Below are 25,974 nucleotides of genomic sequence, written 5' to 3' on the forward strand. Positions count from 1 at the left end.
GGCCTTTTAACTATCTCTCAGTAGTATAGCATTCTACGGGATTGAAACTTAAAGACTATCACTATCAAAACAGAAGTCTAAAACAAGGCATTTTGAGATGGAGGATTTTTACCAAATAACGTTAGGAACCACGAAGCCAGTTGCTGCTAGAACTGTTAGGAACAGTTTAAATAGCTGACGAAGATATCCACTTCCTCGGCTTAACAGAATAGTTATGACTAGTCTTTCTCATGTACTTCTTCTCCTACCACAATCAATCCTATCTTGATTGACCTCAGCTGCTTCACAGCCCAGTACAGGTTTCTTTAAGGCAGCGAGTGATAAGTACTATTCATGTTCTTCTGCAGTTTCCCAGTTTCCCGTGTCCCTACCGTGCTGCTTTCGAAGTACGCAAAAATACTCTAGGGAATACCTTTAAATTGACTGGATCGATGCACTATATTCATATTTTTGTATGAGCATGGTATCTGGAATATTACTGCAGCTAATGGAGTTTTGAGCATGACCTTATTAAGAACGCCTCTGATGTAAATGCACAGAAAACCAGAAGAAGTGCTGTTTAAAAATACTGGGAGAAGCAAACAGACTTGGCCCTTTCCCCCCCATTTTGTGACAGCGACACCCAGGCACACACCTGGTTTGCACAGTGCTGGGGCAGCAGCTGGAGCGTTTGTTCTTCCGTACGTCCCTGCCGGCTCGGCAGGATTATCTCCCCACCCGGTACCGCTGCTGGGGGGCTTCCCCCAGGCCGAAGTGCCGTTATCCACCGCAGCAGAAGGGGACGAGGGCTCTCCCCAAGGAGCTTCGGTCTTGGTGTGGACAGTAGGCATTTCTCCCCAGCCTGCTGAAGCAAGGGGAAGGAGAGAACAGTGATGAGAGGAATGGTTTCTTTTCAATCAATTCTTTCAAAGACAGACATTTTATTAAAGGTTTTGTCTGGAAAGAGACTAGATGATCTTTCGAGGTCCCTTCCGATCCCTGACATTCTGTGATTCTGTGGATAAAGCTACATTTTTGAATGAATGATGCAAAATTCTACAGGTACAAGCAGAAATTTCCTTTGTATTTGCCAAAGGATTTTTAAAAAAAAAAAAAACCCAAGGTTTTTCATCCATTTTAAAAACAAGCCAGTAGGCTTCATATTTGAAACAGAGAAGGTGGAATATTGGGTCAAGGAGCCTGCAGTGCCATCCGTTTCCCTCTGGCCGTGGGATGCTCTCCAGCACCATCATGTACCTCGCAATAAAAGCAGCTCACAAACACCATCACAGTGGTTGAATCAAAGCAAGAAGCTACTTTTAAGTTCCTTTCCATAGCTGTTTGAAAGGAAAACACCTTCAGTGGTCTCAAAATCCAAACCTGCCTAAAATTTTCAAAAATTCTGCTCAAGAGAAAACTTATTTTCTCTAGGAAAACAATATGCATTTAGGCTTTCCTGAGAAAAAGCTCCATGCCTTAAATAACACTCAGATCTGCACAAGTGTTGTTTTGCAACAGAATAAGCTCCATCAAAGGGTTCTTTGGCAAGAAAGTGAGGTTTTAACGCTGAAGTTTAAAAGCACTGTTAGAATTGCAAGAAACAAAAAGATCACAGCGAGTAATAAACATGGACATATTGGCAGAGCTTTGTTTTATAGAAATAAAAACATAATTAACATTGGGCCCCGGCCAACAGGAAATCCTCAAGGGAAAGTGAAATGTTCACTAAGCTGTGGCAGGATGCAGTTGTTTTCCCTCAAAATAACCCCATGGCCATTTGGATGGCAGAAACTGTTTGCCTTGAAGTTGTTTGGTTTGTGATAAATACCAGAGCATATGACTACAATAGAGGCAAATCAAAATATTAGAACCCTATGGAGATGAAGAAGGAAGAAAACAGGTAGAAAAGAGATTGTTTACTAACTAGTCACTAGTTAGTGTGCTAATAATAGAAAATACATAATCTGGTGGGCAGGGTGTGTGTAAAAGGGAGGGTTATATATATGTATTTAAGAGTCACCTGTAACCCTTAACCTTTCAAGTCTTTGTGTTTTGAAAGGTATTCCAGTTCATGCGCTGGGGCTCCACACCTTCCAGCGCTAGGGACGCTCTTACTCGGCTTCCACCCTTGTTTGAAAACCGAGGGCAGGTCTCTGGGCATCCCCCGGCTGTCCCAGGGCTGAGCACCCACAACACGATTTCAGGTTCTCGCACACGAGCACCCTAACGGAGCTCAAAACTCATCTGGTTTCAAATCCGCTCTGCCCAAAGTTCGAAGCAAGGAAACCGCATCCCTTATAATCAGTGTTTCACATAAATTTCATGCTGTGAATGGCACAGAAGTCGCACTGAGACAATGGCACTGGATTCTGAAAGGAACAGGGAGATGTTCAGAGCTTTCGGAATTTAGACCTGGTTCAGATTTTTAAAACTCAAGCTCCTTGCTCTTTAGGAACCACAAAGACCTTCATTTTTGACCCAAAATCTCCGCAGGGAAGCCTACATTATCTTTCATTGTTTCTTTTCTCAGCTGGAGGATGGTGGTTGGAACCTGCCTAAGGGGAAAAGGAGAGCACTGAGTCCCCTCCTCAGCACGTGGAGGAAGGACCTGGTGCTGTTTGGGACCCAGAAATCTCTAATCATCCCTTTTTGGAAAACATTTTCTCACTTCTTATTGCCTTCGTATCAAAGTTGCAAGAGTTAAAAGAATAACACACAAGTAATTTAGATTAAAATTGAATCTAAATCCGAAGCACTAGCTTTCTGCTCATCTTCCTAAACTCACCACTGGTTTGGAAGCAAGCTCCTATACCAGAAAGGATTATGTTTATCACATATTCTATCTTTTCTTTTTTTCAATAGAAAAGAAACTCCTTAGAGCATTATGCATTACCATCAAGCGCGTACCAACATCTGCTTCCCATCAACAGCTTTTAAGTTCTGTATTCAAAAGAATTTTGAGAACTTCTGGGGCTGGGTGACAACTTGAATAACAAGACTGTAACTTGGCCTCCGTTTCTAAACTAATACAGTATAAACTTAAAAGTCAAAAGGGACTGTTACTCCTTTGTGAACAGCAAACTCGATGTACAGCAACATCAAAATCCACTTCTTTGCTTTCAGGATGTGCAACTGTGCCATCTTAGAGCTAATACAGAACGGAATCCAGGGCTTCTTATTAATGATATTCCCTGAGTAACAGGGAACCATAAAGTGCCTGGCAAAGCAGTAAACTTTGCTCTGCAAGGTGTTAGATTATTTGAACAGCATAAACAATACCTTGCTGTATGTGACCAGTTTTACAAGCACACATGTAATGATCCAAAAATCAGCTTAATGAAAAAAAAACACACCACCCAAAACCAAACAAACCCCCACTTTCATGATACCTCCACTACAGATCAGAAATTTCAATTGTCAGCTTCATGGGTAAAGTTTTAAATATGGATGAAATAAGTCTAAAGTAAAGGAATTACAGATTGCGTGTGTCGCACTGACAAGTACAAACCTATTTAAAGATTTCTCTTTCTGGAGAACATGTTGTTTTATTAAAATAGATACACTCAACTATTAAAATATTTGACCAGAGTAGGGAACATGAGACTATTTTTACACAGACATTAAAGTTTGAATTATTTCAAAACATCAAAGAGAAAAATGATGGAAATAAGAGCAGTAGAACAAATCCCACTTGGAGAAAAAGACAGTAAAAAAGTCAATATTTAGCCATGACCAAGACGAAACAAAAACCTGGAGACAAAATCCAGTGAAGAATTATAAAGTGCGTTGCAAGACTGGATTTAGTTTGAGAAGTCTGTGGTCATGATACACGGCAGGGCTGCTGGTAACTTTCATTTCAATACCTCCCTCCTAAGCATTTCTCTCATTTTTCTCCCCCATTTTTATTCCTTGCTGCTTGTCTACAACAGCATCTCATCTTCGATTAGAAAAATCCCTAAATGCTTAAAACTTTCTTTGGAACCCAGCTGAAGTCAGAATGCCTTTTCCCAGCCACCCTGAATATTAACATCTTTAACCAATCCGGCTTTATAAGAATCGCACGGAAGTCCAGGATACTACACGAGCTGGAGACCTGAACTATGGAAGAGAACTGTTTCTTCATAAAAGATAACAGAGGAACAGCAACAACCTAGATTCATGCGGTTGTTGAAAAACATCTGTTGCCAAGAAATATGGTTTATAGAAAAGAAACAGATGCACGGTGTCTAAACAAGAACAAAGCCCAAGACATGGTAACAGAAACAAATAAGTGAAAAAAGCAGCAAGACGACCTCGAACTCTCAGGTGGTTGAACTACAAGAAAATGCCAAGAACTGTAGAAGGCCTAAAGAGATAAATATGGATCAGCAATGCAAGGATCCAGGCATGGTTCTGACTGGGTGTTGTTTCAAGCCTTTCTCACATTCACTGGACTGTACAAGCTTGCGTGTTGGGTTCCACAGTTCTGTCCTCAAGACAAAAGTTAACACTGCTTCAGAGTAAATGAATGAACTTATTGTATGACATAAATACAGGATGGGTAACTACACAGTGATCAGGCCAGACAGCCTTCAGTAATCAATACTGGCATAAAGTATATTATAAAACTATTTTCATACCTGGACCAAGCAGCGGGGACCGGTTCGGCTGGGCACTTGACTGGTGCGATGGCTGAGGTTCAACCATATTTGTGTTGATAATGGTGCTAGTGGTGGTGGTATTGGTTGTGGTACTGCTCTGAATTATAGGATTATTTCTATCCCACATGTTTACAGTCTTGTTGTTGTTGTAATTTGGGTCGCCCCAAGCTGAGGTACCATCATCGATTTCCATCTTGCGGCGAATGGACGGCGGAGATGGCTCTTCCCAGCCAGTTGCCTCACAGTTCTCTTTTTGTTTGGCTGGCACTGGCCCACCAACCCACCCCGACCCCGTCTGTTTGACAGAAGCAGCTCCTCCCCAGTTACTCACATTGTTGTCCTGGGGTTTATTAGCCCAGTTTTGTTGGGGGCCCGGCTTTAAAGATTCCCCCCAACTTGTACCTGTATTAGCCTTGCTGTTTGTGCCATTTCCCCACCCGCTGGTCCCAGACCTTGTGGAATCGTTCCAACCAGACCCCGATCTATTGTCAGAATCCCATCCAGATCCATTCTTCTTCCCATCACCCAAGTGTCCAGGAACAGATGATGAATCTGTCCAGTCTCCACCTCCTGAAGTCCAGCTTGGATTTGATTTCTGTCCATCTCCCCAGTTTTGAGATTTGGGTTTCTGAGGTTCACCCCAGGTGGGTGATTTGTCCTCCTGATTTGCGGTCCCACTCCAAGCGTGGCCGCTTTTGGCAGCAGCAGCATTATTAACAGTAGTAGAGCTTGCTGACTCTCCCCACCCCCCTGGGCCGTTTGGTGCTTTGTTGTTATTGTCTCCCCAACCTGTATTTGTTGGAACAGCTGCCGGTGGAGAGTTGACCCACCCAGATACTGAAGAGGTATTTGTACTGTTCATGATGGACCCATCGTTCTTCCCCCCTGAGTTTGAAGATTGAGTAGCTGCACAACCCCAGGCCTCTGTTCCATTGTCATTCTTGCGTTCAGACCTTGGGGACTCTTCAAATTCCCAGGCAGTGTTTTGCTTTACAGGGGTCTGTCCCCACCCCGTATTGGACAGGACCCTGGGGTCAAGGTCATTTCTTGGCAACTGAATTTGCCCTTGGTCTATCATCCCTTTGTCTCTCCTCCTGCCCTCTCCAGCCCCCTCCCTCCCAGTACTGCCTTCGTTTTGACTCCCGCCGCTGTCGTTACTCCCTTCGCTAGCTGTGGTGCCAGATGCTGCAGCTTTGGCCCAAGAGTTCATTTGTTCGTTGCCCTGCTGCATGGCAGGATTCGGACTGCTAACACTAGAGCCATCCCACCCTGTTGATCCTTTCCCATTGATGTCGCTATTGGAATGCTGGTTGGGGGGCTTGCCCCATTCACCATTCACCCCGTTACTGGTGCTACGGTTGGGGTGGCCCCAAGCTCCAGAATGCATACTGCCCACGCTGCTGTTGCCACCGCCCCTGCCCCACGCGAGCACCCCGGGACCAGAAGGAGGCCCCGAGTCCCAGGCGCTCGCGCCGTTTCCTTCCTTTTGCGCAGCACTGCTGGATCCATTTTGTTTAGCACTTAATGCTGAGTTCACAGTGTCTCCATTCCCCTGACTGAACCCAGAATTGCTGTTTCCTGTGGCAGGATTACCTGGGGACATCCCCCACACTGAACTGCCCATTCCTTCACCACTGCCCCCACTGACTTGAGAAACTGATGTTCCGTTAGCACCAGGAAGGCCTTGCAGGTGGGGCGGGATGATGGCCCCCATACCAACAGCCATCCCCCAGTTCGGCAGTCCGTTTGTCTGCATTGCATTGATAGGGTTTGGTGAAGAGTTCATGGGGTTAGTGTTATTTGGTCCATCAGTGTTAAGGTTCTGAGGTTGTACGCTGAAAGACACATTCTGAGAAGTGGACGTTTGTGGTTCTGTGCTCTCTTGCGGCAGCAAGTTTCCCCAAGCACCTAAGGTGCCTGTTGGGTTCCCATTCTGGTTGCCCATGTTCTGACCTATGGCACTGACCGGACTGCAAATACTGGAAGGGTTGCCTGCTCCCACAGTTCCTTCATGTCCAAGTACAGGCCAGGCAGCTGGATTGGCATTAGGGTTAAGGTTAAGATTAATGCCAGCATTCGAGTTGGAAGCACCCCAGCAGTTCTGACTTCTACCATCTCCCATCATGTTGTCCATCTTTCCATCCCCACCGCTGGCAGAGCAGTGAGCTAGGCCAGAGCCGGAGCCCCCGGCCACCCCCCACACTCTGGCCGAGTTGCCGTTACCATTGGCTCCACCAGCTCCAAGGGCACTCTGGTTCGAAGTGCTTTGGACGAGTGCTCCGTTGGCGCCATTATTGCCATTAGTTTTCTTTGTATGTCCAGTGAAGTTGCCTTGGGCACTCCCTGTAGCCATGCTACTGTTCTCTGAGCCACAGTTGGAGGCAGAGTCAGTGTCTGTAGTACATTCTGAGGCAGACTCAGTCTCAGCTCCGGTAATGGAAGGCCACGCTTCCTTGTCAGTCCTGTCTATTATCACTTTATCCCAGCTGCAGTTGCCTTCACTCCTGAAAGCGGGCTGCTGTCCCCAGTGGGAATTCTCATAATGGTCTCCCAATCCACTGTGGCTGAGATCTGAAAGGATCCAACAAGGTTCAGAATGAGTCCACTGTTCAAGCACTATTTTACATCGCTACGCACAGCACTGCATTCTGCTAAAATTCAGACTACATTCTCTAACATAATATAGTAATTTTCCTCACCACAATAAAGCATGATGCTCTTTTTTTTTTTAAATCTGGCAAAAGTCTCAATTAAAATAATGGAACCATTCAGCTTCAGAACAAAGCAACAAGAGTGTTTTGTATCCCTCAGTATATTAGTAACCATGACGAGCAGGCAATAAATAAGGATAGCAAATACACCAACCTGTGTGAAAAACCTAAAAAGCAAATTTGGAAAAAAAAAACAACAGAAAAATATATCTAGCAGACTCTTACATCTACTTTGATTCAATTCTCATTTTTCAGAGAAGCACAAAGAAAGCGCATCCAATACAATATGTAAAATGTCTGCCTGGCGTTAGATATTACATCCACATGCCCATCACACTCAACACATTAAATTCATACTGCATTTAGGTTTTCAACCCTTCCTGCAAATAAAGGAGCAAATACTGACAGCTACCTTCAGTGTCAGTTATACACTTAAACACCACTACTATAACTTACATTTTAGCAGAGAACTTGAGCATTTCTAAATAACAGTTTTGTCAAGAAACTTATGATTTACGTGCAGTTTAAACATTCTTTCGCACTTGCAGATACAGTCCAGTTTCCCCCCAAACCAATGAAAATCAATGCTAGGTTGTAAGATAGTTAGAACGCAATCTTTTCTGAGCATCTCCCACATCCTCAAACATAGATGCTCATCCAAAAACTTAAACAAAAGCTTTTGAGCATCCGCATTGCTCGCTACAGTACAAAATAAAACTGGAAGACACATCTCATGCTTAACACAAGCTTAGGTCAAGTTTTTGCGTTTACTTTCTATCCTGATCGTTCTCTACACAATTTCTAGTACAGATTACTCCTTTTAGTTTCTTTTGATAGTTTTATAGCAATTAATTCAGTCTGATCCTAGGGATGTACATTAGAGATAATTGACAGAACAGGTCCTCTTAACTGCTTGTCTAAATAAATGACAAAACTTCGTACATGTAAGTTAAAAATTGTGGATCTCATTAATTTTTACTTGCTGTAAATCTGTAGAAAGATTACTTCTTATTTTTTATTCTTTTAATACGAAGAATATTTTGTGGGGAAGATGGATGCAACAAACCTCCCAAATAAGCTGTAGATGCCTAATATGCTTTCATTTAAATCACAAATATTTTGGTGTGATTAGCTCTCCTAACTGCCTCCAGTTAGAGGTGTTCTAATACTGCAGAAAATTGTCCCAAGAATATAAAAAGTCCTCTCTCTTTGACAAAGTCTTCTTATTCACACATTTCACCTGTAGCTTTTCACACGAGAGGGGTGATTACTTGGTTGCCTCCTGAAGATTTATCAAGATGAAGAAAGAACACACTAAACCAGGAAAGAGTGCGGCTTGCTTGTTTTTTTAACATAAATCAATTGAAGGCAAAGTATGAATGTCAGAGAAAGAAAAAGAGTCTTAGCTCATCACCCATCTCATGATGCCAGGAAAAGCCCAACAAAAAGAGCTAAATAATTGAAAAGCATGTGACAAATCCAAAAGAGAAGGTGAAAGGAGCCACATGGATTTACCTGGATTCTCTCCCCTATGTGCAACCGCTAGAAAGGAAAAGTTAGTCGTGGATAAAGTCGACCGGTTACATTACAGAGCTAAGGAAGTAGGTTGAAAATTTACCTGATAACCCAGGTTTGCTGCACAGGTGTTAAATAGAGACGAGAATCCCAGATAAGGCACAGAAGGTGAAAGAAAGCCATTCAAACAACTTTAAAAAGGGTCAACAGGGTCAGAAAAATGAGCCAAGCGGCATTCTTAGCAGAACAGAAACGAACAAAGGAAAAAAGCCGCGGCAGGCCAGGCCAGAAGATAAGAAGTTGAGGCAAGCAAGGAACCAGATAAGAAGAGTTATGTGAGATTTTTTTCAACACTGTGGGTGGTGAGATTCAGCACTACAGTTCAGACGTGACAGAAAGGTTTAAAAGCGGCTTGAAATACATTGTTCCAACAAAAAGGTCTTGTCAATGCTGAAATCTAAGCTACATGTGCGAGTGCCAGGGAGCAGGATGGTGCTGCTCAAGGCAAGAGTGTCTGTGCAGGGCAGGTGTGGGAAGAAGGATCAAGAGCACAGAGGAAGATGTCTCAAACCCCACAAAAATGGCACTAGGATCAATGAGATGGAAGAGAGCTGCTTGTTTAATCACTGCTTTCTCTTTACCCTCTCCCCCAGGGATGGTGGTTAAAGTGATGCTCAAGTTTGAGAGCAGCCAGGAGACAAAGTAAAGGGAAGGGGTGGGATTGGAAGAGGAAGACGACAAAACAGCTTAGAAAGACCCCTGAGAGTAGGGAGCAAAATGATTCATTAAATATGATTCCAGGATTTTGAAGAGCAGTCGCATAAAAGAGAAGAAAACAAAATTATGAGAGGTAAGAACTATGAAGACCAAGAGATGCCCATGTTAAAAGCAGAAAACGGCCAAGGGTCTCAGCTGGGATAAGCACATCACAGTATCGCACCACGTACATCTGGTGAGGCAGCAGCTCTTACCCCTTCGCTTTTGGTTTGCAACTCATAATTGCTCCTTTTTGCGTACTGGCCGCATAGTTCCTGTTACTGAGATTCAGACTATACCCCCAACAATAATCACTCACTGATCAGAACATGGTTACTTTGACAGGAATTACAATAAATTTGAGGTGACATAAAATAAGCAGCGCATGCAACAACTGCGCCGTGTCCAAACAGTTACTGGAACAATTAGTTCTAACACCAAGGCTGCCGCTCTAAAACTTGGAAGAAACAGGACAGATAAAGGAAAAATAATCACAATCTAAAGAGAAAGGTGCAAAAACTGACTCTGCTGAAGAGAGAACTTTCTATATTCCCGTCTCTACAAGCAAATAACCAAAAGATTTTCCATTTTCTCCAGGTTACAAGATCATTCCTATAATTTAAATAACCAAAGAGTAGCACAGTCCTACTTAATCCATAAGGACTTTAAACAGCAGGGAAAAACAATGAAAGAAAAATATTTTAGGTTATTCAATCTAGAAAATTTTTTGGTTGGTTGGTTGGTTTTTTTGAACACCGAAATTTCCTGCAACTTTCTAAGAAAGCAACTCTTCATAAAAATTGCCAGTATTTTATTTTCAAAGCTGTTAAGACAGAAGTGGGAAACACATTTAGCAAAATGATTCTTAAGAATCAGTTGCTCTGTATGCAGGCAAAGGTCAGACGCAAGGCACCGCAGCCCACCCGAAGCACTTCTACCCTTCCTCTGAACCCAGCAAAGACTTTAACCAAAACCTCAGGAACGGGAACCGCAGGTATTCGGTGTCAGGAAATCCTGGCGCAGGTACAGCGCAAAGTGAAATAGAGTTTGAAATTACAACTTTGTGTTTCAAAACCTTAATTATGCATCTTTTCTAAAAAAATATGGGTTCCCTTGATTAACAACATTTCTTCAGCAATCAGGAAGGAAAAATTAATCTGCGAATAACAGCTCTAAGTTGTTTGAAACAAGCATATAACTTCTGTCAAATTGCAATCATACACGCTACCTGAAAAATGCACCAGCGCTACCAATAAGCATGAGGGCTGTATTTTATTTTGTTTTTCAAATAATATCCTTAATGAGCTGGGAGGAGATTGCTGGTGTTATTCTACACTGTACCCAACACCAACTTCAATTTAGTACGTATTAAAAATAGAAAACATTTTTGGCTATGTTTGCTAATGAACATGAATAATCGCTTACAAAATCAGTTTGATGTTTACATAGATTACAAATGTAAAGTATGAGTGGAGTGAAACGGGAGAAGCTGTTCATTTCGTAGACAGGCAAAACACTTTGCCTGCACAAGCAGTTTCCCCAAAGCTTCAATTCTCCTCTGAAAATGTCATTTACAATAATATTTTTCATTTTTATTCATTCAGCAGAGCTAAAAGAAACTGCATCTTCAGAACTTCCATTACTGTCATTAGTTCAAATGCTGCTCGGTAAAATTCTGCATCCTCAACTATAACATAACTCTCAGCTGATTTAGGAGCTGAAGTATGGAGGGGGTGAGCAATGGCAAAGCCTGGGATAAACTTTTAATGAGAACCACATTAATAATAAGTTTTGCCCGTCCGATTTTAAATCAGAGCTAATACTGACTCTCTCTCTTACTCCCAGTTTTATTTTTCAGCTCATGTTGGTCAGTGTAACAGCACCCAGGTACATTGGCTCGTCCCGTCCTGCCCAAAGCACAGATTACGGCCAGCGCTGTTTGCTTTGACACGCAGGAGACAGAAAAATCCCCAGGGCCAGTGACAGCCCTGCTGGGGGTTTTACTTGTCACACAAAGGTTAGTGATTGCCAGCAGGAAATCAGGAAAAAAGGGCAAAATACTTTCTCTCCCCAAAAGAAACAGTTTTCAATTCAACATGAGCAATCTTTAAAAGACTATATATATATTTTTTTTTTAAAGTTTGAATTAAATAAGAATTTCCAGAAACATTTTAAGTGCTGGATCAAATGTAGGTTAATTCCTAAGACAAAAAGATGATACAAGCACCTATTCTAAAGACTAAAATAAAATAAAGCAGAAAATCTGGGAATTGTCGTGCTAATATTTCAGGCTGCCTGCTACATCCAGCTCTAGGTGTTGGTTGAGGCAAGGGACACATTTCAAAGCCGTCATCTGTTTGAAGGCACTTACAAAGCGGACTTACAGCAAGCCCCACAGATGTTAGCAAGCTGAAATCTCGAACCGCGTACATAATGTGGAAAGACAGAAAAGAGATGGAAGCACTGAATAAAGCAGCTTGCTTTATTTTAAAACTAAACCATAGTTAAGTACACAAGAGGGAAAGCCTATTATCCTGTTTTAATTTTCTGCACCACAACATTAAAATGTAGTTCCTTTCCTCTGACGCTGAAAGCTTTTAAATGCATTAAGAGCACAAGCAAAACTAAACATTTTTCATGATTAGTAGAGATTTCACTACGTGCTACCTCTCCGAAACAAAAGCAGCAGTAGAAAACATCAAATAATAGCATTTTTCTGCTCAGTGCAATGTATCTTTAGCAAGCAGCTCGCTGCGAAGACGCCATTTTATCAAACCTGAAACGCAGCCAAAAGCTTAGGACGCTGTGCTGCTGCGCTCGCTCTGAAATGTTATGTAATAAATTGATTTAACAGAAGCAGACGCTATTTTCTCAGGGTTAGGGTTACTTTCCTTTTTTTTTTTTTTTTTTGGCTCTAAAAAGGGCTGATGGGTAATAAAATACCTGAAGAAAGGAGTCGCCCAACCATCCTAGGAGACGCTACATTGTGTGCAGAGCTGTTTCTACTCCTGCATCTACGTTCTCCAGGGCTCTCGGCTTCAATATGTCGGCTGTGTACAGTGTGAGCCTCATCCTGTAGAGCTGCCAAGAAAATCGCTCTGTGCGAGCGAGCGCCCAGACAACCTGCGAGCGAGCTCGGGCCTCGGCTGCACTGGCTGTGGAAATGCCCTTTCCACGCACAGCCCTCCTCCCCCTTCCCTCGCTCCGCTCCCCCGCTCTAGGTGAAGGTATCAACAGAGTGGGGTTTTTAAGCTTTGATTATCTAATTGCAGCTGACACTAAACCGATCTTCCTTCCTCTTTAAATTCTTTCAACTGTCACAAAACATTTTCACTTCAGGACCCAGCTACAATTAGCAGCCTGGCTGCTTTTCTTCTGTTTTTGAAAGTCAGCCAAGAGAAGACGCGGGCGCTGCCGACCGCCTGCACGGGCAGCGGCTCCCGCCTCCTGCCCCGCGTCGTCCTGCCCCATGGCCACCTCCTGCCCCACGGCCACCCCCTGCCTGCTCCACCAACACCCCCTGCCCGCCCCACTGACACCTCCTGCAGCCCCACTGACAGCTTCTGCCTGCCCCACCGACCCCTCCTGCCCGCCCCACAGACAGCTCTTGTCCCACCAACACCCCCTGCCTGCCCTACCAACAGCTCCTGTCCCACCGACACCTCCTGCCTGCCCCACTGACACCTCCTCTCCCATCAACACCTCCTGCCTGCCCTACCAACAGCTCCTGCCTTCCCCACCAACACCCCCTGCCTGCCCTACCAACAGCTCCTGTCCCACAGACACCTCCTGCCTGCCCCACCAACAGCTCCTGCCCAGTGTCCTCCTGCCTGACCCACCAACACCTCCTGCCTGCCCCACTGACACCTCCTCCCCCATCAGCACCTCCTGCCTGCCCTAACAGCTCCTGCCTTCCCCAACACTTCCTGCCCGCCCCACTGACAGCCCCTGCCCCATCGACACCTCCTGCCTGCCTCGCCAACAGCTCCTGCCCCACTGACGCCTCCTGCCTGCCCCACCACCAGCCCCTCGGCAGCTCCGGCCTCATTGGGGGAGCAGCAGCCCCAGCTGCACACAGGCCTGCTGCCAAGCCCCTAATGACTTCCCTGCCTCTATCGCAAAAAGATCTAAGTGGCAAACATGCGAGCGTATTAATCAAAGGCGCGGCTGTTTATAAACACTGAAAACTGCCCCAAACACCACAGATCAGGGCACTCCCAGCCTCCTGCAGAAGCGGGGACCCACCATATTTTCCCAGCCGCAGGCTGGAGAGGGCTAGTTCTCTTTGAGACATTTGAACACGCAGAGTGTGAACAGAAGGTGGTGGTGGGGGGAGATAAATGTTTTCATCACAAATTCTATAAGAACACATGTAGATAACTTTTTTCAATGCATATATACAAATCCCAAAGGATCATTTACACACAAGCTTTCAGTATGTGTAATACACTCTCTCACAACTATTTCCCCTGCTCACTTCTTTGCTCTTCCTCCTCCTCCTATCTGCCCCAAATACATATTAATTACACAGTAAGCAGAGAACGTTTTAAATTTGCTGTTTCAATTCTTGTCAGGTGTTCACCTGAGCAGTGTCACCCTCTTGCACTGGGCTGCACACAACTCATGTCTCTTTAAAGGTCTGGCTGCATTCTCAGAATTGCTGCCACTTCACTACCAAAGCACAATCGCTGCTGCTATTCTTGGCTCAAGAACTGTTCCACTAAAGTACTCCTGAAAATAGTTGGTTTCCTTCTGAAGACATGTTTCTTTGCAATAGTCTCTAAATACTGGACGGGTTTAACCTCATTTTAAGAACAACAGATGAGTGAAAATCAAATCTGCTTGGTTTTGTTTTAATTTAGAAAACTATTTCAAATGCAACTAGAAACTGTGCTGGAGAGTCAATTTTGAAATAACTTTAAAATCAAAATATTATTGTGGATTGTTATATTCCTTTATATCAGCTATGCATGATTGAAATTTTCATTAGTTAAGATGGTATGTCAAAGCTGGAAGAGAACATAAGACACATTCACACGTTGCTTCTATTTTTCTTATTCGTATTGTAAACTTACTGAAATCTACTTCAATTTACAGAGGCAGGCACTTATAAATTCAAGAGGCCTCCGTTTCCCAGGCAGGGTACACAGGAAGGCAACACAGAACCCCAAGGCAGCAACAGAGCCCACCCCAAAGTTTGGGAGCAAACTCAAGCCCAGGTGCCACTGCAGCCCTGAAAGTTAAAAAAGGGGATTAGAGAGGTCATGCAGACCACTGGCTGGGTCTAAGCTGGTCTCCTGACACCAGTGACACTCACCAACCCAACGAGGAAGCCCTCAGGTAACAGAGACCGCACCTTCCCCAGGGCTTTGGCTCACTTCTAAGACAGCTTTCATCTTGGCACGTTCTTCCTAATGTCTAACCTTCATCTTCCTTGTTGAAATTTAAGCCCATTACTTCTTATCTGATCCATCACAGGCATACAGAACATATAATTTTCATCCTTGTGGCAGTCATTTAGGTGTTTCTGCAATTCTAATGCCAGTCTTTCTTTGACTTAGTACCTCCAATTCCTTCACTCTTTGCAAGGCTCTTTTTCAAGATCTCTACTCATTCCTGTCGCATTCCTCTGCTCTTCTTCCCTTCCTTCTGAAAGCACAGTATCCCAAACCGGACTCAATATTCAGAGGCTTTATCAGAAGGGCCTCATGGAAAGCAGTATTTATTTCCCTCAGTACATTTGTCTTCAACAGCATGACAGCATTGATCTGGTTTACCCTGTGACCAACTCCAGGTCCGTTTTTGCGGTGTGATACTCACGTAACTGTATTTGTGTACAGAGCTGCTCTGGCCAAAATAAAGAACTTTTCACTTTTCTTTACCTCTCATTCAACTACAGAATTTTGCCAGCACTATTCCATATTGTAATTTTGCCTTACAGTTGCCTTGCACTCTTCTCTAGTTTGGTAATGAAGGCTGTTGTTTATTGCCAAAAGATTGATGGATATATCAAAGAGTACAAATTTGCACTCACTCAAAATGTTCTCACTTTGCCAATAAGAACTGATAGCAACTCCCTGAGCAGCTGTGAGACTTCTTGCAGTAGTTTCATCTTATACTTCCCACATATTTTCATCACCACACATCCAGCACGAGAAAGTCTTCTGAGGCCCTGTTAAAAGCACAAAGTCGACTTCTAGGACACGACTTTCCCTCCCATTTCGCAGTGCTGATGGAACTACCCTCCTTTGGCATGACCTGCTCTCCACAAACCCAAGCTGGCTCTGTTCTTCTCTCGTGCACAGTTCTAAATTCACAGAAATAGCTGTTTTGATTATTTTTTTTTTTCCCAATATCATTCTAGAGGATTAGAACCTGTAAATCCCCAGTCTCTCCTTTTTCACCTTTTAACACTGGTTGTTTTATTTTCTGTTTTCACGTTCTCGCACTCTGAAAGAATGCTGGCAGGCCAGATTGCTGCAACCCATCCTCAATGTAGCCTACTATGAACTTCGTCACTTCTAGACAATTTCAAATATTTTCTTTCCTTACATACTCTGACTCACTGTAGTCCCAGTTCTAAGTCAATCGTTACTTCACAGATGAAGGGAAAACAATTTGAAGTATTCCTGATGCCACTGATCAATGATTCTCCCTGCTGAACGTCAGACCAGTTCCCTTGGCCTTCCTTTCAATAATGGACTTAAGAAAATGTTGTCTTTTTGTTCTCTGGGGTTTTTTTTCCTAAAATCTACAAACTACTTTGTTTTTCATGTTTGTTGTAGTGCGATACCTGTTTGTTGAGCTGTATAAATCCAGCTTCCTGATCATTTTCACACGACGTTACTCCCTTGCTGCTCTTCCTCGGGACTAAACTCTTATCTCCCAGTCACTCTGACCTTAGTTGCTTTCTGCCTTTTACTTCCCCGCCATCAGAGACAGGTCCTGCCACTCGGGCTCCTCGCATGCTTTGGCAGAAAATTGCCATCTGCACTTTTAAACAACTTGCCAGACTCTTTGTCTCCTGACCTTTTCCCGCAGACACCCGGGCACTTCATGTTTCTGGCCATCACTAGGAGCACAGCCCTCGACAGGCAGGATGCAGGTCTGCCGATTCCAAAGCAAAAGCAACGGTCTTTGAGTCATGATGCTTTTGCACAGCCTCTCTCTTTGAAAGTGAGGACAGCAAAACCATAAAGGCACCTCAGTTATTTATCCTTTTACAGATTTCTATTTTTCCTTCTCCCAGTGAAAAATTCTAATCACTGTCAAATAGATTTGAAGCAGCAGATTTATTTTTCACGCTCTGCTGCCTGATGTCAGATAACATACACAATACAGAAAAATTCATTCCAAAGATTAGTTTACTGATGAGTTTTTACCATCATTTTTCATTCATAATGCTCGTATTTGTGCTACACAGAGCTTGGCACTTCTCCATCTATATTCATAGCATTATACGGAATTTTTGAAAATCTACATGGGAGACAAACCCCTTTACTAGTGGAGACTCACCTCTCTCAGACTTTCCCATTACCGCAATTCAGAAGATGTTCATCACTCAGGAGAACATCCAGACAGCTCTGGCGCAATCCTGTCTCTATGTTAACTGCTACATTTTTGGTATTGTATGATTCTTTTTTCCTTTTGTCTAAACATATACCTGCCACATATACCACCTTTGGCAACACTGCCTGATTTCCAGGGACATGTACCAGACAACAAGCACCACCAAATGCTAAACAAACCCTGAGGAAAAAAACAAGAGGCAAGAAATGTAAGCACCACTCATGCAACCTCTGGTGGTACCTGAGCATCCCTTTGCAACACTAACTTGATGAGACTATTGGCAAAAGATGTAATCAAAACAAATACTGGTAATTTCCTTCATTTTTAACAAATGGCATAACATCAAACGTGATCCCGCTAGCAGGAAAACATTTACACAGCCACACTGCAGAGCGTGTGTAGTGATGAGCTGTACAGAGAACTGCTCTGCAAATTGTGGCCAACACCTTGTCAAGTGATGTGAAATGTGAAAGCTGTTAGAGGAGTTTTATTGCAGATAAACATTGTGTGTTTGCTCCATACAGTTACCTTCCACAGAAGTAGTAGGAATAGCCAACCCTTGTGTCTACAAAGAAACATCACCATGCTACTTCATTCGAGACCAACAGCCATGACACAACAATGCACATCTGCCAGGTATTACGTAGTACACTTCAAAAACAAAAAGTGTATTTGCTACAGAAAGTGTGAAATTATATAAATAGTATATTTATTCACCTTATTCTCACACTTTCTATCATCTAATCCCTGATTTCTACTTCATAGTGTTTAGTATTTTAACTATTACATACAAAACCCACTGCTTACAGAAGATCTTGAATAAATCAATTTCTGAAGTTTTGGGTTTTAATTCTATAACTTTCCAACTAAAAGCAAAAACACAGTCATGTTTTGCCAACAAAGATATTCTGCTAGTGGAATTACAGAATAGGAGCCCCAAAAGATAAAGTTCAGCAAATCATTTCCATAAAGGCAGCTTTCACACGTGCTTTACTCATTGAAAATCAGCCTGTTTGCCATGCCTCCGGGAAATCAAGCTAAATCTTATTTCAGACGTTTGAAACGTGACTTTATTCATATGCTACAGACCTACTTTGGTATCTAATGCCTTACCTACAGTCATCACAAAGTACAATATGCTAAACTGGGCAACTGTTCAAACATGCATTTACCCTGAAGGTCACCACTGCTTTGGTATGTCTGGTGAAACAACTGTGTGTCAAAGCTTATCTGTGTTTCCCAACTATATTGAGTGGTTTAGAAAAGATATTATCTCTCTCTAAAACTTTTATCCAAATTTGACTTTACAACTGTATAAAATCGCTGTTAGAAGGAACAATAAAGTAACCCACAGTTAAAAGAATGGATGTTTGAAACTAGTATTATCAGACACGATTTTAACAGAAAGCAGGTTGTTTTCTAATTTTGTGTCCTAAAAAAAATTACCAAAGCAAAGTTAATACAGATTTATATGAAAAGTTAACCTGCCACACAACGGCACTCAGCAACTTCCAACTGGCCACAGCACTTCGACACGCACATACCAATGTCATAAGCATGAATATGCAAACCGCACCTAAAGAAATCTTGAAACATTAAATAAAACTTCCAGCTTCATAGAACAGAAAAGCTCAGCACAGAATCTGGCATCAGCCACAGCAGGAAAATACATCTCTGTAACTGCTGTCAAATGCTCACGTCCCAGAAAACAACAGATAAAACAAATTAAAAGTATAACTCCTCAGTTTCCACAATGCTTGTGTGTTCTCTCATTTTGACTCCTGCGTGAATTACCGGCTTTCGTTTCTTTTTAGGCTTTTGGAAACATATGTTACAGATCCGTTCCACAAAATACTCTACTACTTGCAAATACAAAAGACACAAAGAAGTTTCATCATGACTCCTGCAGGACATGGTACATTTCTTTGGAGTTGATGGAGGTTGGTTTCACTTTGCTGAATTGCAGAAAAGTGAAAGGCATCTTCAAGAAAAACTGATTACTTCTTTTGATCTTCTTTCTTATAATCATCAAACACACAGTGATTGCCTGGAGACTCCTATATAAACTCCATAATTTGTAAAGAAACAAAGAAGGATATATTACTTGTTATTTTTAATCTCCCATGGCTTTTTCCCAAAAAATACCTTAATTCTTTCAGATCACATGGCAAAAGGATCATTCCATTAATGCCTCACACCCTAATAAGGGAAGTTAACTATTCTCTAAATTTACTGGAGTTGGTTGGAGAAGAGGAGACTGAGGGGTGACCTCATTAATGTTTACAGATATATAAAGGGTGAGTGTCAGGAGGATGGAGCCAGGCTCTTCTCGGTGACAACCAATGGTAGGACAAGGGGTAATGGGTTCAAACTGGAACACAAAAGGTTGCACTTAAATTTGAGAAGAAACTTCTTCATGGTGAGGGTGACAGAGCCTGGCCCAGGCTGCCCAGGGAGGTTGTGGAGTCTCCTTCTGTGCAGACATTCCAACCCGCCTGGACACCTTCCTGTGTAACCTCATCTGGGTGTTCCTGCTCCATGGGGGGATTGCACTGGATGAGCTTTCCAGGTCCCTTCCAATCTCTGACATTCTGGGACTGTCAAAGTGGGGACGGAAAAGAGAAAATGCTCCATCTTTAAGTAAAAATAACAAACTAGACTGGATATTAGAAGAAGCTCATAAATTACAGATAGAGCTTTCCCTCAGTGTAATCCTGAAAGGGATCAAAGGTGGCATGTCGAGAACAAGCTTTGTAGCTCAAGATAAAAGTTCCAAATAACTGTTCTACAGAAAATGCTTTAAAGTACTATAGAAAAGTTTCATAATAGTTCACAATGAATAAAAGACTTTTCAAGGAATAACATTTCTAAAATATTCTACGCAATTTGAAATGTTTTAATTTCTTCCCTTAACAGTTTGCCTAGTTAATGTTTTATAGATTACCTTAAAAGAGAAACAAAAAATCACCACTCTCATCTACTTCACTGATATTTCCAGACGATAAACCTGACAAAGAATATATTAGTGGTCATTAATTCTCACTTTCCTTACATTGGCAGAACATCCTTTTTAATTCATGACATTGCAGTCAGAGTTCTGATAAGTGTTTTGGATAGGCCAAGGCAGCAGATAACACAGACTGCTGATAAGAGAATAAAGAGATAAAACAGCGTGATTTTTACAGTGAAGAGGCTGGCAATGCCTCTAATAACAGCCTTCCTTGTATCCATGTTCTTTTGAATTGGGCCTGGAAGGAACATGGTTGCATAATTTCAAGTTAAATATGAAGAAATATGACTCTACAAAAAGAAAGGCTACAGATATGAATTTACTCAGCGTCTTTTGGATACAAGATGGTACCTTAAATGATTCTGGCTCCTTGATTAATACCAGGTCATCCATCAAAGCAAAGTTACTACTGTTCACAACGAGGATAAAGAAGCCGCATACAGAGACTTGCTTGGGCAGAACCCCGCTCAGGTGTAACCAGCTCTGGTTAGGCCAGGTTACCAGGGCAGGAGAAACCCCAAGCACTGATGCACCAGCTGTAAAGTCTTCAACTGAAGACTTTGAAGACTGAAGTGATTGTTCTCCTGCAATGCAGGTGCTGTTCAGACAGACAAAATTCCTGTTTATATGCAGAACAGGCACCTACACTGATTTGTCTGGACAATTTAAGATTACTTCGTTCCTTCTCGTTCCCAGAGAACTTTTACTTGCAAAGACTTTAGTAAGTGGAATGCACAGGGAACCAGAGACATTTAAAGGAATATAGTTGGCTACTGATGATAACAGGAGAGAGGTGAATAGTTTCCTTCTTACAAGGTATTGCTCAGTCAGAATCCTCATGTTTAAAATTCATTAATTTCATATTCACAAAAATACCAGCCAGTTTGAACTAAACTTCAAGGAAAATTTATAACTTACATGCTGGAGGCTTTCAGGATATAGAATCTCAAGGCTAATAGTTACTCAAATCCTAACAGCTGAGACGAAAAGGTTCTGGCCTTCCCTGGATACACTTCTTACTTTTTGCTCTCTATGTTCATGAAGGTGAAGATGAAGCCAGTAAGAGAGACTGAATAAGCCTGCCAATATATGTACTTCATGGCTACAAAAGTCTCTCACAAGTGAGATCCTCAGAAAGCAGCCAGGCCCACAGCTGTGGTCAAATACTGAGCTAGACAGGCTAATTTCTTTTTCTCCTGTAACTGTAGTTAGTAAATGAACTGATGCTCCACCTGCTGGAAAGAGAACTAAATCAGCTCTAGCACTCAGCAAGTTCTTTTTATAAGGAAGATGCAACCACTGAAGTCTCAAAACATAATCCCTTGCTGTCAGCAGACAAAAAGCAGCCAAGCATTTAGCTTGGTTAAGATTCTCTTCCCTGCTCCAAGAAGTGCGCACAGGTTTTCAGGTGCCTTTGAAAGCTTTTGTTTGGAGTTTACACAGTAAACAACAACCTAACAATTCTGAACCTGTGCGCTAATTGCTCTCAAGTAGTATTACTGCTAAGAATTTGATACGGGTTAGCTTATTTTTGTGAAATGTGCAATATAATATGAAGCAGAAAAGCTGCTGCACTCCTCCTCTCTTTTGTACTGGCTTTTACTATGTGCTGAATTTTTCTAATTTAACAGTATAAAACATCTGCTGATAGTTGCCAGGCTGACAAACTATAGCAAGTTAAAATAGCAAAACAAGTCTAAAACCTCAAGGTACAACTGCATCTGGCAAGATCAAAGTCAGACAGCTAGTCCTATACTCTTATAAGCTAAATTCTTTGATGGATTATGTTATGATTTATGGTGGACTTTGTTTCATGATTTACAGAGTGTTTCTTAAAGATCAAACAAAGATGTTTCAGATATATCTACAATGATGCTTGCAAAAAGTCTAATACTGGCCCTCAGCCTGAGCCACTTGAGTTGGTCAATCTGTCTTTCTGAAAATAAAATAATAAACATCTAGCTATATATATATACACACATATATTAATACATTTATATATAAAAAATATATCTAACATGCAATATTAGTCTGACAGGTATCAAAGCTAGAATTTCTGAGAGATATTTTTTCTTATCTAAGTAAAACTTCTAAGGACAACACCAAACAATTTTCTCTGCTGGAGTTCAGTATCACAGCAGCAAGTACAGCCAAAATAGTGAAAGATTTGCTAATACCCAAAGGAAAAAACTGCAGACAGTTCAGATCCAAATTTTGTGATATCTGACAGAGCTAATGAGTGATAATGAGCGACACTTGAGATCACACAGAAATTACTAATATTCAAGATATCAAAACCCCCCTTCTGACTTAATCCAGACAACTTTTCCTAAGCCACAGATAACCGTAACTTGCAACATTCCCTGCTATGCCTAACACAACACACATATACAGCAGTGATGAAAAGGTGATTTATACCAATTACTGACTAAGCTCATCTCCATTGTAAAAGTTACACAATCTCGAGCACAGAAGGGCGAATAAGAAGAGAGGTGTTTTCATACTTTCCCATTAGCAGCCTCAGGGAAAAAAAGGTAGCCAAGAGACTTACTCCTCGACACACTATTTCCAGCAGGCAAGAGAAGGTCAGTGTGTCTATCTGCAAAGGACAGAATGAAGTGGTAGAAAGGCCTAAGATACTGAACTACTCTTCCCAAAATATTATTTTCCGAATGTGAAAATAACAAGTGAGAGCATAAGCAAATAAAGGCATAGAAGTGTCACAACATAAGCAAAGTTCCTATCTTTTACTTATACATATTTTTATGCAAAACTCTCTTTAATGAACATTAAAGTTGCCAAAATGATAGAAAAAAACTTGGAAATATCCAAATTAACAAAGCTTCTGTAAGAATCATCAGTACTGACATATTTACATTTCCTGACGATCATACCCATTATTACTATCAAAGAGAGAGAAAAAAAAACTGGAAAAAGACATGGGTCTGACCATCTGAATAAATAGGAAAACCTTTTAGAACTGAATCCTAGAAATGACATAATATATCCTGTAAGATAAAGAGCAACAGCACACGCTTCACTTCAAATCCTGTTGTTTGAAGACAACTCTTAACATCACTTCAATTTTTGCAACACTCACGCCAATAGTGGATGGCATAACTACAGAAAAGAGTTGATATCCCCCTGGGTTTTGATCCTTACCTGTTTGGGTCTTACTGGGATGATGCTGCCCACCTGCTCCTTGCTGCGTCGGAGGAGGACTCGCCCCTGCTTGGCCAGTAGCCGGTGCTGGGCTGGTGCCGCTCAGCGTCCCAGTAGGCAGTGGTTGTCCCCGCTTTAGGAGCTGCTTCTGTTCTTGCTGGCGGAAGCGTGGAGGCACCTCACGAGGCAGGTAACGGGACGCAGCTGCCTGCTGCCCATTGGCAGACGCACGCTTGCCATTGCTGCTGTTGGGAATAGTGCTGGTGGAAGTACTGGTACCGGTACCGGCAGGTTGGGGCTGGCTTAAACTGGTCTTAATAGGTTCTGGCACTACATGAAAAAAAAATAAAGTAAACAAAAAGAAAAATTGCTTTAGTATCAGAATAGTTGTGTTTTGTTTTGGTTGGTTGGTTGTTTTCTGGAACTGAAAAAAGGGATCATGTTTTTCAGTTTCCCAAACAGCTGGCAAAACGCGGACTATGAAATATATAAAATATATTCTAAACAGAAAACTGTTACAACCAGAAGTCAGGGCTAGTTTACTATGTATGTAGATTGCAAATATGTTTCAGGAGGCTATGTCTAAAGCCCTGATTTTGTATACTGTAAAGCATATACCAGAATACAGCTGACAAAGGCTTCACACCCAAGCCTTAGTGAGAGCCCACACATCTTTTTTTAACTGTACAACCCCCCGAGCTTTATCTCGCCCACCTCCAGCTTCCCAGGCGGCCTCAGAAGTCAGCAACACCCAACAGAGAAATTGGTTCCTATAAATGTCTGGTAGCCAGTGCTTGAGGAGAGGGAGCACACAGGCTGAAGATGGAGCAAGCAGTGTTTACACAACCAAGTTCATGCCAACACTCAAATGGCTCCCATATACACAAATCTATGCGTCTATGTGTGCGTCTGCGTGTTTACGCTAAATATGTTTTAGGGAAATAACAACACTAAGAAGAAAAACACTGATTTCCTATACACTCTACAACAGAGCACGTGAAAAAACTTCTTAGATGTTTTCACTTCCAGCATCTCTAGGACATCCTGGATTCGTGTCGAAACATGATGTCTAAGAACACTTATCCTAAAACAGTAAGTAAAAGCTCAAAAACTAAAAAGGATGGCTAAAAAATGTTGTTATGTTCAAATAATTATTTAAAAATAGCGGCACAGAGTAACTCTTTTAAAAAAAGAAAATAGAAGAGGTTATTAGGACACCAAGCATGCTGGACAAGCTGCCACAGGAGGGCACAGCACCGTCGTCTACAGGTACCAAACCTGCTGCAGGGCAAACTCAGGCTCAGGCTGCACCGCTCAGACCGGTGTACATGCACAGCCAAGCGCCTGCTGTCCAGTGTCTGTCGTCCAAAGCCAAAAATTGAAAAGATCATTAAAACAGTACCACTCTTTATGGTTTTGAACAAAGTGCATATTTCCATTTCATCTGGGAGATGGAGAGCAGAAAGAGAAAATTGTAGATGTTGGGGTAGTATTATTATTACAACTGCTACTACCATTACAGAGATGTAAGCCTTTACCACCTACTACTACTTCTACTATTATTATTATTCCAAAGATGTAAGCATTTACAAACACTAAAATTTGAAGTACTAAGTACTTGTTCATAAGGATGATGCTGTATGTGATTTGCCCACAGCCACAAGATTCAGAAAGAGCACTCCAGACACTGTCTGATCTACCAAAACCAATAAACCATTTCGGCCAGGGGTTTCTCTCACTGTGCTGCCAGACTAACCCCTGTGCCAGCAGATGAGACGAACACCAGGGACAAGAAGGAAAAGGGGACAGGCAGAGGAGAGAGGATGAGGGTTGCTCCCCAACATTCATACAATCACAGAATGGTTGGGTTGAAGGGACCTCCCCAGCTCCCCCAGTGCCCCCCCTGCCATGAGCAGGGACATCTTCACCAGCTCAGGTTGCTCAGAGCCCCGTCCAGCCTGGCCTGGGATGTCTCCAGGGATGGTTCAGCCACCACCTCTCTGGCCAACCTGGGCCAGGCTCTCACCACCCTCACCATAAAAAATTTCTTCCTCATGTCTAGACTGAATTTCCCCTCCTTTAGTTTAAAACTATCACCCCTTGTCTCACTGCTGCAGGCCCTGCTAAAAAGTCTGTCCCCGTCTTTCTTATCAGATTTTAAGTCTGGAAAGGCTGCAATAAGGTCTCCCTGGAGCTTCTCTTTTCCAGCTGAACCCCCAACTCTCTCAGCCTGTCCCACAGCAGAGCTGTTCCAGCCTCAGATCATTTCTGTGGCTCCTCTGGCCCCTCTCCAGCAGGTCCATGTGTGTCCTGTGCTGGGGACCCCAGGGCAGGTCTCATTGTCACCCACCAGCTCTCCCCAGCCAGCTCAGCTCTGGCCATCACACACTCAACCACCCCATTGTTCTGATCAGCTGGTAAAAAAGCTTGGAAGGATCAACCACCCGGAGAAGTGAGACACTAGAGCCTGCTTTGCCTTTTTTTTTTTAAACTAAGAAATTATTTTGCCATGGAATTAAGTAAGTACACAAGAGAATTAAAACCATTAACTGGCGCAATGCCAACAGAGTCGATATTTGTCTGACCCTGAGATTTTCTTCAGCAATACTAATTCATTGGAAACATACTTGAG

General features: G+C 42.5%; 1 protein-coding gene across 15 annotated transcripts in view; it reads right to left on the bottom strand.

The window, feature by feature from the left end:
• Positions 1-25,974, bottom strand: part of TNRC6C (trinucleotide repeat containing adaptor 6C) — a 309,563-nt gene that overhangs the window by 27,327 nt on the left and 256,262 nt on the right. For 10 of the 15 annotated variants that reach the window (XM_065034685.1, XM_065034687.1, XM_065034693.1 and 7 more), the window contains 3 exons: positions 23,343-23,672; positions 4,599-7,190; positions 635-844 (listed from right to left, as the gene is read on the bottom strand). In XM_065034685.1, coding sequence (XP_064890757.1) covers positions 635-844; positions 4,599-7,190; positions 23,343-23,672 — 3,132 coding nt within the window. Of the gene's footprint in view, positions 1-634; positions 845-4,598; positions 7,191-12,544; positions 13,064-23,342; positions 23,673-25,974 lie in introns of those variants that run through there. The other 5 variants (XM_065034683.1, XM_021288597.2, XM_065034688.1 and 2 more) reach the window with 3 other exon arrangements.

Source organism: Columba livia, chromosome 18, assembly GCF_036013475.1.
Source record: "Columba livia isolate bColLiv1 breed racing homer chromosome 18, bColLiv1.pat.W.v2, whole genome shotgun sequence".
NCBI lineage: Eukaryota > Metazoa > Chordata > Aves > Columbiformes > Columbidae > Columba > Columba livia.